Genomic DNA, 17,545 nt, shown 5'->3' on the forward strand with positions numbered 1-17,545 from the left:
GAACATGACTTTGATTGGAGTAATACCAAAATTTTGGATAATGAGATATATTGGGAAAAGGTTAGTGTCTGAAATATTTCATATTAAAATTCAGAAAAATGGTCTAAATTCGAAATCAGACATTGAGTTCTTACACGAACATAATCAATAAATTTTAATTGGAGTATTTAAGCGATCTATGCTATCTATTATTATTTTTTCAATCCGATGACTTTTGACAACTTTATTGTTTCCTTTCTTAGATATTTACTTTCTAATGTTCTCTTACCTCAGTCGATTTTTTCTTTGACACTACGAACGCTATGTCACTTTTAAGAAATTATTTAATTTTATCTATTTTATGATATTTTAACTTATTTTTATTATAATATTGTGCATATATAATATTATGGGGTATTACAGGTAGGTAAGTCTCTTTATCCTTTTTTCCAGTAACGTTCTTTTTAATGAGTATGTTTGATTTAGCTGGCACTTAGCACTAATCAACTAATTGACGGTTACTTATACTCCGGACATGGGAATTTGTTGAGACTTACTTATTGCACACGTATTGCTACTACGCTGCAAACATTCGAGTGTGAACATTTTTTTCTATGATTGGGAACTGCTGAAGATGACTTGAATACAGCCGAAACATTCAGTTTTTTATTTTTTGTAATAGATCAGTAGACACAATCTAAATATATATATTATATATGATTTGCGTACTAATTATCGCGTATTAAGGCTCTTAATTGCCCGTTTTTATTTTATGTTATATAATAATCTAACTCTAACCAAACCATGTATCGGATTTATTTAGAGTTAGGTTATTATATTCTCATAGGTGTATAATAACTTAATCCTAACTTCTTTTAAACTACCTTCTCTAAACTACATATCCAAATTTTCTGCTAAAGCAATAAACTTGTGTTTGTATGGAAAGTCGCGTACCATTAGGCAATGGGAGAGGTGGAATGCAGCAGGTGGATATAATTTAGAACAGTTTCTGATGTTATATATAACCGAAATAAGACAATATTTTTTCGAATTCTTTTAATAACTTTTTAATGAAGGACGAGCGAAAGCTACTGGAGGTTAAAACCTACTGGAGGTTATTCAGATGACCTTGACAATATATGTTAAGGTCAAGATTATAAAGGGGGGGGGGGCGAGAGTCCTTTATTCGGTATATTTAGCGGGTTTTTAAATATTATCATATTACAAATATATGATTTATTTTAATATAAATTAATATTTTATATTTTATCATCGATTTTACAATTCTATCAACCGATTTTCCGTTCTTAAAATTATTATTTTACTTAGGAAGATTTACAATTAAGGCTCCTGTGATTACTCAGCTAAGAACTCTGTGTTGACGGTAGCGACACAGAATCAGACGGCGGTTTGGCGAAATCGGTAGCCCTACATTCAAGCACGAGTTCATATATGTGTACTCGCCTTCGGCGCGCTGAGAGTGAACGAAACAGCGAGCTACTTCTTACACTAATCGCTTGTTTCAAGCGATCGAAAATGCTTTCTCGGCTGCTCGGCAGCATCAATAAGGGGCGACGGATCTTTTAAATATAAGTTATAATAAATTGTAATAATAGTATACCACTCCTATTAATCCAGAATAATATAAATCATGCTAAAACGCAACAATTTGCGAGATATTTAATTGTTTACGATTTTTCATGCGCGTTATATATCTCCTTCGTAAACTCGACTAGTAAGAATAATTCAGTAGAAGTAGAATTTTATCGGAAAAAAATTATAAACCAGCATTTCTCTTCACGAAAATCTTCGAAATCATCAGAAAAGAAATACGTATGTTCGAGATTTGAGAATTGAGAAGAAAATATATCAAAATATCGAATAACTCCAAAAAGAATGTTTTTCGCTTATAAAACGAAAGATATTAATTGTATGGAAAAAATTCGGTATGAAAAATGTAAATATTCGAAATACCTACAAAATGAGACATGGAATTAAATCGATATTAATTAAGTAGAAAAAAAATTAAAAAGCACCAAAAAAGGAATTTTTTTGTTCATTGCTTTCTTTGTTCATTGAGATTAAATGCAAAGCGTCTTTGAAATTCTCGTAAAATTGTAGCCCTCGTAACGAAGAACAAATCTAGTCTGAACGAGCCTGAAATGTTCATTAGTTTTTACATCATATGAAATAGCCGTGAAAGCATTTGACAGCTGGCATTTTTCTACGAATTTAAAAAAAAGGTTACTCTTTGATTATTAGGAGTCGAGATAACAATTTTTTTTATTTAAATTATTGGCTCTAATTTTTAAGATTAAAATTAATTTTTAAGGTTCCATATGGTGCCAATTTGTCAAGAAAGAATTGAATTTGCTGTTAAAAAAATTCTCGAATTTTTTGCTACCGAAAAAGTTGGAAAATTGAAGAAGAGGCAAGAGTGGTAGCGCGCCAGGCGGAGCGAAGATCAGACCGCTTGGTGACTCGCACGTATCTGATTTCGTGCGTTAAAATTTACTAAATTTACATTTTCTTAGCAATAAATTGACGTAGAAACATGATTTTTTTTAAATCTGAGGTAGCTCGACGAGATATAAACAAATAGCTTAATCAAATGTTTCGCAAAGTAAGTGTAACTATGAAATTTTTAGTTTTCCTTTTCTTAAATTTTTATTTTTTCGATTTATTACTAAAAAATCACGTTTGAGTAGAATGCATGTCTCATTAACAAAATTTAAGTCACATGAGCATGTTTCTTTATATGTAATATGCTGTAAAAAGTGTTTAACTACAATTATATGGACAATTATATGTACGGAATTATCAGTATAACATTTTTTTTTGTAAATTTAATTGCAGATGCAAATTTGACATATGTCAATAAATAATTAATAAGTAATTTAACAAATGTTAGCGTAATTGTTGAAGAAAGAAAGTTGCAAAATATATATTTATATACATGTGTCATATTTACATCTACAATTAAATTCACAAAAACAATTTGTACTGACAATTCCATACATTTAATTATTCAATTGGACACTTTACAGAATGAAATAAAGAAATATAATGATTTTAATTTGTTAATGAGAGGCTGAGATGCACTCCATACTCAAACATGATTTTTTCGTAATAAATCGAAAAAATAAACATTCAAGAAAAGGAAAACTTCATGGTTACTTTGCGAATCATTTAGTTAAGCTATTTATTTATATCTCGTCGCGCTACTCCAGATTTATCTGCAAAAAATTATTTGATACTAAATGTACGTGATAGTACATTTTCTTGAAGAAGAAAAATCATCCCTGTAAATTGCTGTGCGACTGCTCAAAGATATAAATTTTCCGCAGACAGATTTTTAGTGAACAAATGGCTTTTTGCAAAAACTAATGAACATTTCAGGCTCATTCAGGGCTAAATTTGTTCGTCATTACGAGAGCTACATTTTACGAAAATTTCGAAGTTTCACGTTTAAATCTCAATAAACAGAGAGTGAATGAAAAAAAACCTTTTCCGATTTTTTAATTTTTTTTCTACTTAACTAATAGATCGATTTAATGTTCTACGTCTCATTTTGTAGGTATTTCGAATACTTACATTTTTTATATCGAACTTTTTTCTATTTTATTCTATTTTAATCAATTTTTATTTTATCATATTCTAGTTTATCAATTTCAATTTCTATTTTAATCAATCTTTCGTTTTATAAGCGAAAAACATGCTTTTTGCAATTATTTGATTTTTTTTCACATATTTTCTTCACAAATCTCAAGTATCAAACATACACATTTCTTTTCTAATCGCTTTTCTAATCGCTTTTCGAAGATTTTCATGAAATGCTGGTTTATAATTTTTTTCCAGTAAAATTCTACTGAAATATTTTTGCTATTCGAGTTTATGAAGGAAGTATATAATGTGCATGAAAAATCGCGTAAGCAATTAAATATCTCGTAAACTATTTGTTTTAACATGATTTATACTATTCTGAATTAATGGGAGGGGTACACTATTACTACAATTTATTAAAACTTATATGTTATTTAGAATAATTCTCGTCCCTTATCGATGCCGTGATCTCCGAGCGGCCGAGATTGCCGAAAAGAGGTCTTTTTCGGCGAGAGAGGTTGCTTAAACGACTAGTGTTAGAAAGAGCTTCCCGTCTCTTTCACTCTCGGCGTGCCAACGGCGAGCACACATACACAACGTGGTTTGTGCTTGATGTTACAGCGCCACTACTAAGTGACTGAACTTGTAGACGTGGAAAAATGACGTTTTAACGACGAAACTTATGTTGCATGTCATTTCGTTATTATTTGCTTAATTGTGGAAATGTTATTTGTTTCGTACTTGTCAAAGTCGTAATTATCGATGAAAACTAAAGTTATGGAATTTTATTATATGTAAAAGCGTATATTTTACTCGTTTCAACAGCTGTCAGATCGTTTCTGTCCGAATAGGTTCATTTTACGTGCCTTTTACGATTTATTGTTAAGGGAAGAAAGGACAGTTTTCATCGATTACATTTTAAATCGATCTCGTCATTTCGTTTCATCCAAATTGTCTTTATTTAAAAATGGCATACAACATAAATTAACTTCTGTCATTCCTCGCTTCTGACATCACGATTCCAACATGGCCACCGCGACTAGTCAGGAGTCTAAGAGAGGAATCGGGATTTTAGAATTTGAAAAGTAGCTGTTTTTTTGTGAATTTTTTATGAACAAATCATGAAGGATCTTTCTAAAACTATAGGGGTGATTTGTTACATATATCAACAATACAATAAAAAATAATTTTTTAATATGAAAATAATAAATACAATAATTAAGTTGTATATTAATTGTTATTGTGCTTCAGCATAGACGTTGTTAATTGACGTGCAATGTGGAAACTGTAATTCTTGCCTGAAAATTTTTTGAAATTAAATAATATTTTATCCTAAATGAACAAAAAAAAATAAAAGAAAAATATCAAAGTGTAAGAATTGTAGAAAAATTTAAAAAAAAAGTTACGATTTTAGAAATAAAATTTCCACTTTTTTATTTAAGAAAAAAATTTAAGAAATGATTATATTAATTTTTTAACAAATATTTTTGGTTCATTTAGGTTGACAATTATGTAACTAAAAATCTTTGGATATTGTCGATTGGTCAAATAATTTTTGAATTATCTTGCACGTCAATTTCGAAAAAGTGATTTTGAGAAAAATTTAAAGTTTTCGATATCACGCAGATTTCGCTATATATTTTCGCTGTACGAGGCGTACCTGTTTCTCAGGCTATAATTACAAAAGTATTTCGAATTTCGGTATAAAACTTCACGAATATATTTTTAAAGAGTAATACTATTGATTAAAACAAAAAAAAACGAAGATTTCGTTTCTCTAAATTAGGTTCCCCCCTTAAGTCAAATTCGTATTAATTTACTATTTCGTATTCATTTAGAATTAATTTTAGAATTTTAGAATTTTAGAATTAATCTTTACCTTTTTAATTTTTTTAATTGAAATGTTTTATTGAGCATTATCTTTTTACAAGTGTATCGAATCTCACTAATTATTAATATAATATGTAATATTCAGGTTATAGAATACTTCCAAATTTTTTAAGAATATCAGTTTTTATGTATACATGTTAACTAATTTTTTTTATTTATAATATTTTAGCATTTCCTGAATAAATTTGCTTCATTCACATGAATGTATAAGTAAACTTCGAACTTTGAAGCTTCGAACATATCATAATTTCGAAAATTAGAAGTTAATATTGAAGCTTCAAATTCTTTCGAAGCTTCGAATTTTTGAAGTCAGTCAAAAGTAACAGCTCTACTAATAAATAACTCGTTACTTTCTAGTCATTGCAGTGGGTAATGAGTAATATTACTCGTTATTCCCTTTTTCAGTAAGTAAACGCATAATGATGTAAGTTACTTTTTAAAGTGACTTTCCCAACTTAGCGCAATCTTAATATTTAGTTACAGAGTGGGCCATCTAGCGTTTGGAATTTCAACTACCGGTTATTTTGAGTTTGAAAGGCGTAATAACATTTATGACGTATCAGAAATTTAGTTTTTTATTTGACATTTACGAAATGGGTCGCTATACGCTTGAACAAAATTGGGAAATATTGAAAACTTACTTCCAAAGTGATGAGTCTTCAACCCAAACTGTAAGAAATTTACGTGGAAAATTTGGTAGAAAAGAAATGCCTTCAACGCAGTTTGTGGATTAATTTGTGAAGCGAATTCAGCAAACTGGATCCTTATTGTATAAAGCAATTCGTTCACGTGCTCGTCCACTAAAGTCAACCGAAAACATTGCTGCTGTTGCTCAGAGTGCTTGAACAATCATCAACATCAACTTGCCATTGTTCTCAAAACTTGAACATTTCACGCACTTCTTTGAGAAGAATTTTGAATAAAGACCTCAGTATGAAGCCGTACAAAGTTCAATTAGTGCAAGAATTGAAGCCGCATGACCATTCGATGCGTTTTCGGTTCGCCCAATGGGCTGAACAACGCTTGATTGAAGATGAATATTTTTACCGAAAAATCATCTTTTCTGATTAAGCTCATTTTCACCTTGGCGGCTATGTGAACAAACAGAATTGTCGTATTTGGGAGTCAGAGAATCCGCACATCATGGAGAAGCCGATGCATCCACAACGAGTGACTGTTTGGTGTGTTTTTGGTCCGGCAGCATCATTGGGCCATTTTTCTTCGAAAATGAGCAAGGAGTTGTGGCGAGCGCTACCGCGCCATGCTAAACGAATTCTTGCTTCCCAAATTTGAAGAGGACACAGACGACATTTGGTTTCAACGGGACGGCGCACCTTGCCACACAGCCAACGCTACAATTGATCTTTTGCGCATTGTCTTCGAAAATCGCATAATCAGCTGAAATGCTGTCAATTGGCCGCCTCGCAGCTGCGATTTGACTCCGCTAGACTATTTTTTATGGGGAACCGTCAAGGATGAGTGTTACGCTAACCAGCCAGAAACGATTCAAGAATTAAAACATGAAATCAAAGTTGCCATCGATGAAATATGCGCCCATATAGTGGAAAATTGAGTTGATAGAATGGGGTATTGTGCAGCCAGCCGTGGAAGTCATTTGAATGAAATTGTATTTCATGTTTAATGTACTATTATACCTTTCCAATAAAGCCATAAACTTTGAAAAATATTCATGCGTTTTTTTTTAGAGCCAAATTAAATTCCAAATTTTAAATGGCCCACCTTGTATAATATAACAAAATTACAACGTCATTATTGCAATTAAATTGTTATTATAAAAAGTAATGGAATAATAACTTTTCCATTCCTTAAGTTATCTTAATATCTTTATCTAGTAGATCCTGAAAAATATAGACGGACCAATCAGAAATTGTGAAAATGGTATCCATCTCTTATTAGAAAATCTCTAATTTTATTTATAATTTATTGTTTCTTAATTTATTGTTTCTTAATTTTTTTTCGATAATTTGATGTGTAGGGATATGATATGGAAGATGCAATGATCATCAATAAATCTGCATATGAACGTGGTTTCGGACATGGAACAATTTATAAGTCCGAGTTTGTTGATTTGAATGATAAAAAGAGTTATTTCGCCCGTGATCCTGAGAGACCTGATCTTGAGAAAACGATAGATATTGACGGTTTACCCAGACCACGTATTATTATTAAAGAAGGAGATGCGTATTATTCGTAAGTACCTCTTGTAATTTCAATATTATCATGTTATGAACTCCTAAAAATCTTATGTATTTGACAGTTATTACGATGCCGACAATGCCCAGTATGTAGTTGGAAAATATAGAAGCACAGAAAACGCTTACATCGATAATATAAAGCTATGCGGTACATTAAATAATCAAGATCCGCGAAGAGTGTGCATTACGTTCCGTATTCCTGTTGGTACAATTATAATACATATATACGTAAATGTATACATGCGCGCATGTATATAATCGTAAAATATATATTTTTAAACATTCGTATTTTGAATAATTTATATTTAATTCAAATGTATTAAATTTTCAGAGAAATCCCATCGTTGGAGATAAATTCGCGTCAAGAGCAGGACAAAAAGGAATCCTTTCGCGACTATATCCTATTGAGGATTTACCGTTTACGGAAACTGGAATGGTCCCCGATATTATATTCAATCCGCATGGTTTCCCAAGTCGTATGACAATAGGTAAACTAGAGAATTTATTTTATTATTAGGAGTGTGATTTAGTTTTGAAGATTTTTTCTCAAAAACTGATTTATTTAACCCTTTAAAGCATACATTTTTCTTCTTAGAATTTAGTTGAAATGTTACTCGAGAGTTTTTCGTAGTCACTGATTACGAATCTAACCTCAGATTTTCAAAATTCAAAATGGCAGATCTAACATGAATAAAAAAGTGATTAATTTCTTGATTTTAATGAAACTGACTTGTTGTCGGAGGTTTTCGGAGTCGTTGATTAGGAATCTGACTTCAGATTTTTAAAATTCAAAATAGCGAATCCAAGATAACGAACAGAAAATTAAAAAATTAGTTTTGAGCTGTAAAAAAAGGGTTAAGTAATTTTAATTTTAATTTTAATTTTTTAATTTTGATTTCAAATTCGCAATAAGCGACCCAAAAAACCTATTGACCCCATTTTACAGCCCCAGAACTAATTTTTTAATTTTTTGCCCGCCATTTTGAATTTCAAAAATATGAGATCAGATTCATAATCAACGACTTAAAAAATCTTTCAAACTTCATTTTCGGCTAATTAGCTATTGTTGATACAATCACATTTATTATTAAAAAAAGATGAAATTTTCCAATTTGTTTATTTATAAAATACATTTCGTTAACAATAGAATGTTTCCACGGTTTTTTTATAACAATTGATGTTTTAAATACTAATGTTCTTTTTATTGTAGTAATATGTTAGAAACTGTATAAAAAACATAAAAAACTGAGGTTAAAAAAGTATATATGTGGGACACTACTGCAAAGGATTAAATAAGATGAACGAATACCTTAATTAAAATATTTTTCTTCGTTTTGTATAACTTTTCCATCTTTCAAAAGAATGGATTTTGCGACGATAAAAAGATTCTTCTTTGGAGTTGATCCAATTTTCAACAAATTTTTCGCATATCTTCAAAATTATGAAAGTTTCTAGAGCATGTTGCATCGATCAAAATAAGAAAAAATTAGAGCAATGTCTGGAGACATTGCAGGATGTGGTAAGACTTCCCATTGCAGTAATAGCATTTGTTTCACTGATAATGTGACAATGAATCGATGAATGTCTTGAAGAAGGATCACTTTGCGTCATTTAATCACAATTGGAAATCGTTTTTGGTCTAATGCTTTGCTTCAATTTGTATAATTGTTGTTGATAATGATCAGTAGCGATCGTTCTTTTGGATTTAATAATTCATAATAGGGATGTAATGTACCAAAATATTCGATATCCGGCATTATTTTTACTATCCGACCGAATAGTCGGATTCATTCATATTCGAAAATATATCGGGTTGAAATTTTACATCATTAAATTGTTGATTTTTTATTATATATAAATGTTCTATTAATGTTCTATTAATTTTATATACTCATAATGCTATAATATCTTATATATTGCTACAAAATTACAATTCTTTTCTCTATAGTTATCATTCCTATAGATATAGTCCTCCCTTTTTCTTTTTTCACTTAGCCTTTTTTTTGAAACACATTGCCTCGGAATTCAATCGGAAAATATTGAATATTCGACACGAAAAATTGCTTTTTTTGATAATTTTACGATCGGATGATTCACTAGTTCATAATATTAGGTGTACAACTTTGCTTCCGCCGTTTTTTTCCGAAATTTAAGGCTTTATTGAAAAATAAAAAACTGGTTCTACATTTATGATTCAAAGTATTGTCCATCGCTGGCCACTACTTTCTCCCATCTTTCGGATAGCGTACGAATCCCGCGTCGAAAAAACTGGTCATCTTTTGAGACTATCCACGAATCGATCCAATTTTTTACTTCTTCATAAGACCGGAAGTGCTGGTCAGCCAGGCCGTGTGCCATTGATCAAAACAAGTGATAGTCAGAAGGAGCAACGTCTGGAGAATACGGCGGATGGGGTAGAACTTCCCATTTCAACGTTTCCAAGTATGTCTTGACCACTTTCGCAACATGAGGTCGAGCATTGTCATGCTGCAAAATCACTTTATCGTATCTCTCGTTGTATTGCAGCCGTTTGTCTTTCAATGCTCGGCTCAAACGCATCAATTGCGTTCGATACCGATCACCTGTGATTGTTTCAGTCGGTTTTAACATAATACACTACGCCGAGCTGGTCCCACCAAATACAGAGCATGACCTTGGACGTCAAAATCACCGTTTTTGAAGCGTTGAAACCACTCACGACACGTTCTTTCACTAATAGCGGCCTCACCATAAATATTTGAGAGCATTCGATGAGCCTCAGCCGCAGATTTCTTCATATTGAAGCAAAAAATTAAAACCTCCCGCGAGAATTTGACTCGTAAATTAACATTTTCAATCGAGAATAACTTTATGATGCAGACACAAATCGACTAATGTTTCTATGGAGTTATGTTGACAGATGCCCAAGTTTATTGTATGACGTCTATGATCTATTTCGACCACCACTTACCGCTAAAGCCATCTATAGGAAAACGGCGGAAGTAAAGTTGTACACCTAATATCACAACATCTTGTATTCCCATCAAATACACAATAATACTTTGATACTATTGCATCTCGAGATCAATGTTGCTGGTTGGTCTGAATCATGATTTTTTTTCGTTAGAGATTATTAAAATAGATCCATTTTTCATCCTTAGAAACAATTCGATACAAAAAACGATAAATACATAGATTAGGGGAGCACCCTCTAATGATCTTGACCTTGCCATATTGTCAAAGTCATGACCCTGAATGACCTTGAGGAAATTTTAATCGTCGGACGGTTAAAAAGTTATAAACAAAAAAAGTTTAAGAAGTAATGCTTATTTCTGCTATATAAAACCAAAATTTTACGCTTTACAAATATTATCTTATAAATATTATCTTATAAAATTAAAAAAATTAAAAATATTTTCTTATATAATTTTTGTTCTTAAGGCTTCCATGCTGGCTCGGCGGCCATGCTGGAATCGTGACATCAGAAGAATGACAGAAGTTAATTTATGTTGCATGCCATTTTTAAATAAAGACAATGGATGAAACGAAACGATTTAAAACACTTGTAAAAATCGATGAAAATTATCCTTTCCTCCCTTGATAATAAATGATCGTAAAAGATAAAAGATATAAATCATAAAATGAATCTATATTTGGACAGAAACGATCTGACAACTGTTGAAATGAGTAAAATATACGCTTTTACATATAATAAAATTCCAAGATAACTTTAGTTTTCATCGATAATGACGACTTTAACAAGTAACATTTTTCACAATTAAGGAAATAATAACGAAATGGCATGCTATATAAGTTTCGTCGTCAAAACGTTATTTTCCACGCCTACAAGTTCAATCATTTATCGTAATGCGACGTAATGTAACACTCATCAAGCCCATGTATGTGTGCTCGCCGTTGGCACGCCAGGAGTGAAAGAGACAGGGAGCTCTTTCTAATACTAATCGTTCAAGCAACCGAAAAAAATCTCTTCTTGGCAATCTCGGCCGCTCGGAGGCCACAGCATCGATAAAAGACAAAGATCATTCTAAATATTGGGAGTATAAATAAGTTTCCGCCATTTTTTATCAAAAATTAAGCATTTATTGTGCAAGAACGGTACAATGTTTTATTCAAAGTAATGGCCATTACTTTTTCCCATCTTTCTGGTAGTATGTGGTACCGTATCGGAAGAACGCTTCATCTTTTGAGGCTATCCAATCATCGATACAATTTTTGGTATCTTCATATAATGCGAAGTGCTGCTCAAACAAGCGTCATCGATCGGAACAAGTGGTAGTCGGAAGAAGCAATGTCTGGAGAATACGGCGGGTGAGGTAGAACTTTCCATTTGAGTGTTTCTAAGTAGGTTTTGACCGGCACCGCAATATGTGGTCGATCATTATCATGCAGGAGAATAATTTTGTCATGCCTGATGTAGTGGGCGCGTTTTTCCTTGAGTGCTCGGCTCAATCTCATCAATTGTGTTCGGTAGAGAGCCCCAGTAATGGTTCAGTCTCGTTCAGTTTGAGCAACTCATAATACACAACACCAAGCTGATTCCACCAAATACACAACATGAGTTTTTTTCTATGAATATTCGGCTTGGTTATCGATGTCGAAGCATGGCCAGGTGGTCCCCATGATTTCCTCTTCTTTAGGTTATCGTAGTGGATTCATTTTTCATCATTCATCAGTGGCTATATGATGCAAAAAATCCTTTCCTTTATGCCTGGCAAGCAGCATTTCACATGTGAAAAATCGGCGTTCAACGTTTCTCAGCTTCAGTTCATATGGAACTCAATTCCCTTGCTTTTGAATCATTCCTAATGATTTCAAACGATATGAAATTGTTTGTTGAGTCACTCCTAATGTAAGTGCAAGTTCTTTTTGGCACGAATCTTCATCCAATAATGCTTCTAATTCCGCGTCTTCGTACACTTTCGGCCTTTCGCTACGTTCTTTGTCTTCGACGTCAAATTCACCATTCTTAAACTTTTGAAACCACTCACGACAACTTCTCTCACTTAAGGCAGCATCACCATATGCTTCTGCAAGTAATCTATGAGCCTCAGCTGCAGATTTCTTCAAATTAAAGAAGTAAATCAAAAGTTCTCGCAAATGACGCTTATTCGGCTCAAAATTCGACATTTCCGTACAAAAAAAATATATGATGTTGACAAAAAATATATGATGTTGTACAAAATCGCTAATATTTCAAGGTTATGGTTATCGCTAATATTCCAATCTTACGATATGTCGTTTTACAAAAAACAATTTTAACTATAGTTTATTAGTCCTTTGTAAACGGCGGAAACTTATTTGTACTTCCAATAACATATAAGTTTTAATAATTGTAGTAATAGTAAATTGTAGTAATAATACCCCTCCCATTAATCTAGAATAATATAAATCATGTTAAAACACAATAGTTTACGAGGTATTTAATTGCTTATTTTTCATACGCGTTATATACTTATACTTCCTTCATAAACTCGAATAGCAAGAATATTTCAGTAGAAGTAGAATTTTAGTGGAAAAAAATTATAAATCAGCATTTCTCTTCACGAAAATCTTCGAAAGGCGATTAGAAAAGAAACGCATATGTTTGAGACTCGTGAGACTTGTGAAGAAATATGCGAAAAAAAATCGAATAGTTGCAAAAAGCATGTTTTTCGCTTATAAAACGAAAAATTGTATAAAAAAAAAAGTTCGATATGAAAAATGTAAGTATTCGATACGAATACCTACAAAATAAGACATGAAACATTAAAATCGCTCTATTAGTTAAGTAGAAAAAAAAGTAAAAAAATTGGAAAAGATTTTTTTTTATCACTCTCTGTTTATTGAGATTTAAACGTGCATCGAAATTTCGTAAAATGTAGTCCTCGTAATGACGAACAAATTTAGTCCTGAACGAGGCCTGAGAAAATTTAGGCCTGAAATATTCGTTAGTTTTTGCAAAAAGCCATTTGTTCACTAAAAATCTGTCTGCGAAAAATTTATATCTTTGAGTCGTAAATCGCATTTTAAATTGAGTTGTAAATCACACAGCAATTTACAGGAATGATTTTTCTTCTTCAAGAGTTGCACTATCACGTACATTTAGTACCAAATGATTTTTTGCAATTAAACTATTATAAAATGATTTTGAAAAGTTGATATCTTTTTTTCATATAAAAAAATGGAATAACTCCGTAATATGCATCATATCAAATAGCGTGAAGCATTCGACAGCTGACATTTTTCTACACATTTAAAAATGAAAAGGATATCCGATTATTAGGAACCGAGATAACAATTAAAAAAAAAATCATTGGCTTTAATTTTAAAGATTAAGAATTTCGGATACTAATTTGTCATGGAAGAATTGAATTTGTTGTTAAAAAATTTTTGAATCTTTTGCTGTCGAAAAAGTTTGTTTAGAACCATTGGAAATTCTTGAAGAAGAAAAATCACACCTGCTCAATAAATTGCGACTGCTCAAAGATGAAGAAATTAAATTTTCCGCAATCAGATTTGTAGTGCTTTTTGCAAAAACTAAACATGAACATTTCAGGCTCGTTCAGAGTTAGATTTATCGTCTTTACGAGGGCTACATTTTACGAGAATTTCCTTTGCATTTAAATCTCAATGAACAGAGAGCAAATGAAAAAAGGGCCTTTTTTGTTTTTTAATTTTTTTTCTACTTAAATAATACAGGGTGGGCCATTTAAAATTTGGAATTTAATTCTAAAAAAAAAACGCATAAATATTTTTCAAAGTTTACGGCTTTATTGGAAAGATAATACATTGCCATTAAACATGAAATACAATTTCATTCAAATGGCTTCCACGGCTGGCTGCACGACACTCCATTCTATCAATCCAATTTTTCAGTACATTTTCCACTATATGGGCGCGTATTTCATCGATGGCAACTTTGATTTCATGTTTTAATTCTTGAATCATTTCTGGCTGGTTAACGTAACGCTCATCTTTGACGGTTCCCCATAAAAAATAGTCCAGCGGAGTCAATCAAATCGCAGCTGCGAGGCGGCCAATTGACATTAACATTTCGGCTGATTATGTGATTTTCGAAGACAGTGCGCAAAAAATCGATTGTAGTGTTGGCTGTGTGGCAAGGTGCCACCGCCGTCCTGTTAAAACCAAATGTCGTCTGTGTCCTCTTCAAATTTGGGAAGCAAGAATTTGTTTAGCATGGCGCGGTAGCGCTCGCCATTGACAGCTCCTTGCTCATTTTCGAAGAAAAATGGCCCAATGATGCCGCCGGACCAAAAACCACACCGAACAGTCCCTCGTTGTGGGTGCATCGGCTTCTTCATGACGATGTGCGGATTCTCTGACCCTCAAATACGACAATTCTGTTTATTCACATAGCCGAGGTAAAAAGATGATTTTTCGATAAAAATGCTCATCTTTAACTAAGCATTGTTCAATCCATTGAGCGAACCGAAAACGCATCGGATAGTCATGCGGCTTCAATTCTTGCACTAATTGAACTTTGTACGGCTTCATACCGAGGTCTTTATTCAAAATTCTTCTCAAAGAAGTGCGTGAAATGTTCAAGTTTTGAGAACGATGGCGAGTTGATGTTGATGGTTGTTCAAGTTCACACTCTGAGCAACAGCAGCAATGTTTTCGGTTGACTTTAGTGGACGAGCACGTGAACGAATTGCTTTATTCAATAAGGATCCAGTTTGCTGAATTCGCTTCACAAATTGATCCACAAACTGCATTGAAAGCATTTCTTTTCTACCAAATTTTCCACGTAAATTTCTTACAGTTTGGATTGAAGACTCACCACTTTGGAAGTAAGTTTTCAATATTTCCCAATTTTGTTCAAGCGTATAGCGACCCATTTCGTGAATGTCAAACAAAAAACTAAATTTCTGATACATCATAAATGTTATTACGCCTTTCAAATTCAAAATAACCAGTAGTTGAAATTCCAAAGGCTAGATGGCCCACCCTGTAGATGGATTTTAATGTCCCATGTCTCATTTTGTAAGTATTTCGAATACTTACATTTTTTATGTCGAATTTTTTTCTATACAATCAATATCTTTCTTTTATAAACGAAAAACGTGCTTTTTGGAACTATTTGATTTTCGCATATTTTTTCGCATTTTTTCGAAAAAGTCTCGAATTTCAAACATACACATTTCTTTTCTGATAGCCTTTCGAAGATTTTCGTGAAGAGAAATGCTGGTTTATAATCTTTTTCCGATAAAATTCTACTTCTACTGAATTATTCTTGCTAGTCGAGTTTATGAAGGAGGTATATAATGAAAAATCGTAAATAATTAGATATCTCGTAAACTGTTGCGTTTTAGCGTGATTTATACTGTTCTGGATTAATGAGAGGGGTATACTGTTACTACAATTTATTAAAACTTATATGTTATTTAGAATTCCCCATCACCCCCATATGTTATTGATGTTGGGATCCGTCTAGCAGACGATAAAGCATTTTCGGTCACTTGAAACAAGCGACTAGTGTGAGAAGGACTCGCTGTCTCGTTCATTCTCGGCGCGCCTAAGGCGAGTACACGTACTTGAATGTATGGCTACCAGTTTCGTCAGATCGCCCTCTGATTCTGTGTCGCTACGGTCAACGCAGAGTTCTTGACTGAGTAGTCAGGAGCCTTAAAGCAGAAAATTTATATTTTTATGGCGATTCTTCATTAAAGTGAAACATGTACGAATGTGGAAAGTTATATGCGCTCCTTAACAAAGGGGTGAAAGTCGCTTTGCGTAGAAGTCGTTCCTGAAGAAAGGAATGGAGAGATGGAGTAAAAGTCATTTTCGCCTAGGAGTCATGCGCCCCTGAAGCAGGGGGATAAGTAGGCTAGTCCTTGGTTTGCGTGGAAAATGCGAAAATACGAAATGCGAAATCCCCTCTTGGCAGTAGGGGAGATGAGATGGAACTCACATCGCGTGGAAAGTCATGCGCCCTTTAGCAAGGGAGAAAGTGGGACTTCACTTTACACGGAAAATCATTTCTAAAGCAAAAAATTTATTTTAAATCTGAGAATTTTACTTTTATATGTCAAAAATGGAACATTTCTTAAACTTTTTTGTTTATAATTTTTTAACAAGTAACGTCCGACGGTTAAAACTTCTTCAGGGTACTCATCATAATCTTGATACATATATCAAGGTTAAGATTATTGAGGGGAGGGAGCTCTCGTTATTTACATATTTACTCAAAAACTCTTCTTTTTTGTTTGACAATCAATGAAATGCGAATGTTCAATCGGTTCGCAATGGCATTTTCCAATAATTGATGTGGAACCCATTTTCCTTTTTTGAATTTTTTCCATATCATGTAAATGTTTAGTAATTATATTATATGATCAACATTTAATTCTCTGACAAATTCTGAGGTGGATTGTGCTGAATTTTCGTCTAATAATGCTTGCAAATCTGCACTTGTATTTTTTGATTGTCCCGAGCAATCTTTGTCATTAAAATCATTTTTTAATTGTCGTCTGAATCAATATTCACATGTCTTGATTGATGGAACAATATTACCATAAGTTTCTATCAGAATTCTATGATTTTCAGCCATCGTTTTCTTCTGATTAAAAAACAAAAGCAATACATATCGAAAATGCTCTTTAGAAAAATCCATTTTTTAAATGGTATAAACACGATGTTTACTGCGTCTATTGTTAGTAAATGAGTAAATATGGAGTAATAGTAAGGTCCATGGCACACAAAAATTTAAGGCAATAAGGATATTGTCAATCAATCAGAATCTTTCCTCTCCTTCCATTCTATGGAAAAGAAGAATTTCGATTGGTTGATTCCCTTATGCACTATGCATTATATGTTATGCAAGAGTCTGTGCTGCGGCCATATGTCTACACGAACAC

General features: G+C 32.6%; 1 protein-coding gene across 1 annotated transcript in view; it reads left to right on the plus strand.

The window, feature by feature from the left end:
* LOC105627676 (DNA-directed RNA polymerase I subunit RPA2) overlaps window positions 1-17,545 on the plus strand; it is a 44,929-nt gene that overhangs the window by 22,886 nt on the left and 4,498 nt on the right. The window contains exons 11-13 of the mRNA XM_012208955.1: window positions 7,469-7,683; window positions 7,751-7,889; window positions 8,020-8,176. Coding sequence (XP_012064345.1) covers window positions 7,469-7,683; window positions 7,751-7,889; window positions 8,020-8,176 — 511 coding nt within the window. The remainder of the gene's footprint in view (window positions 1-7,468; window positions 7,684-7,750; window positions 7,890-8,019; window positions 8,177-17,545) is intronic.

This window comes from Atta cephalotes (assembly GCF_000143395.1).
Source record: "Atta cephalotes unplaced genomic scaffold scaffold00010, whole genome shotgun sequence".
NCBI lineage: Eukaryota > Metazoa > Arthropoda > Insecta > Hymenoptera > Formicidae > Atta > Atta cephalotes.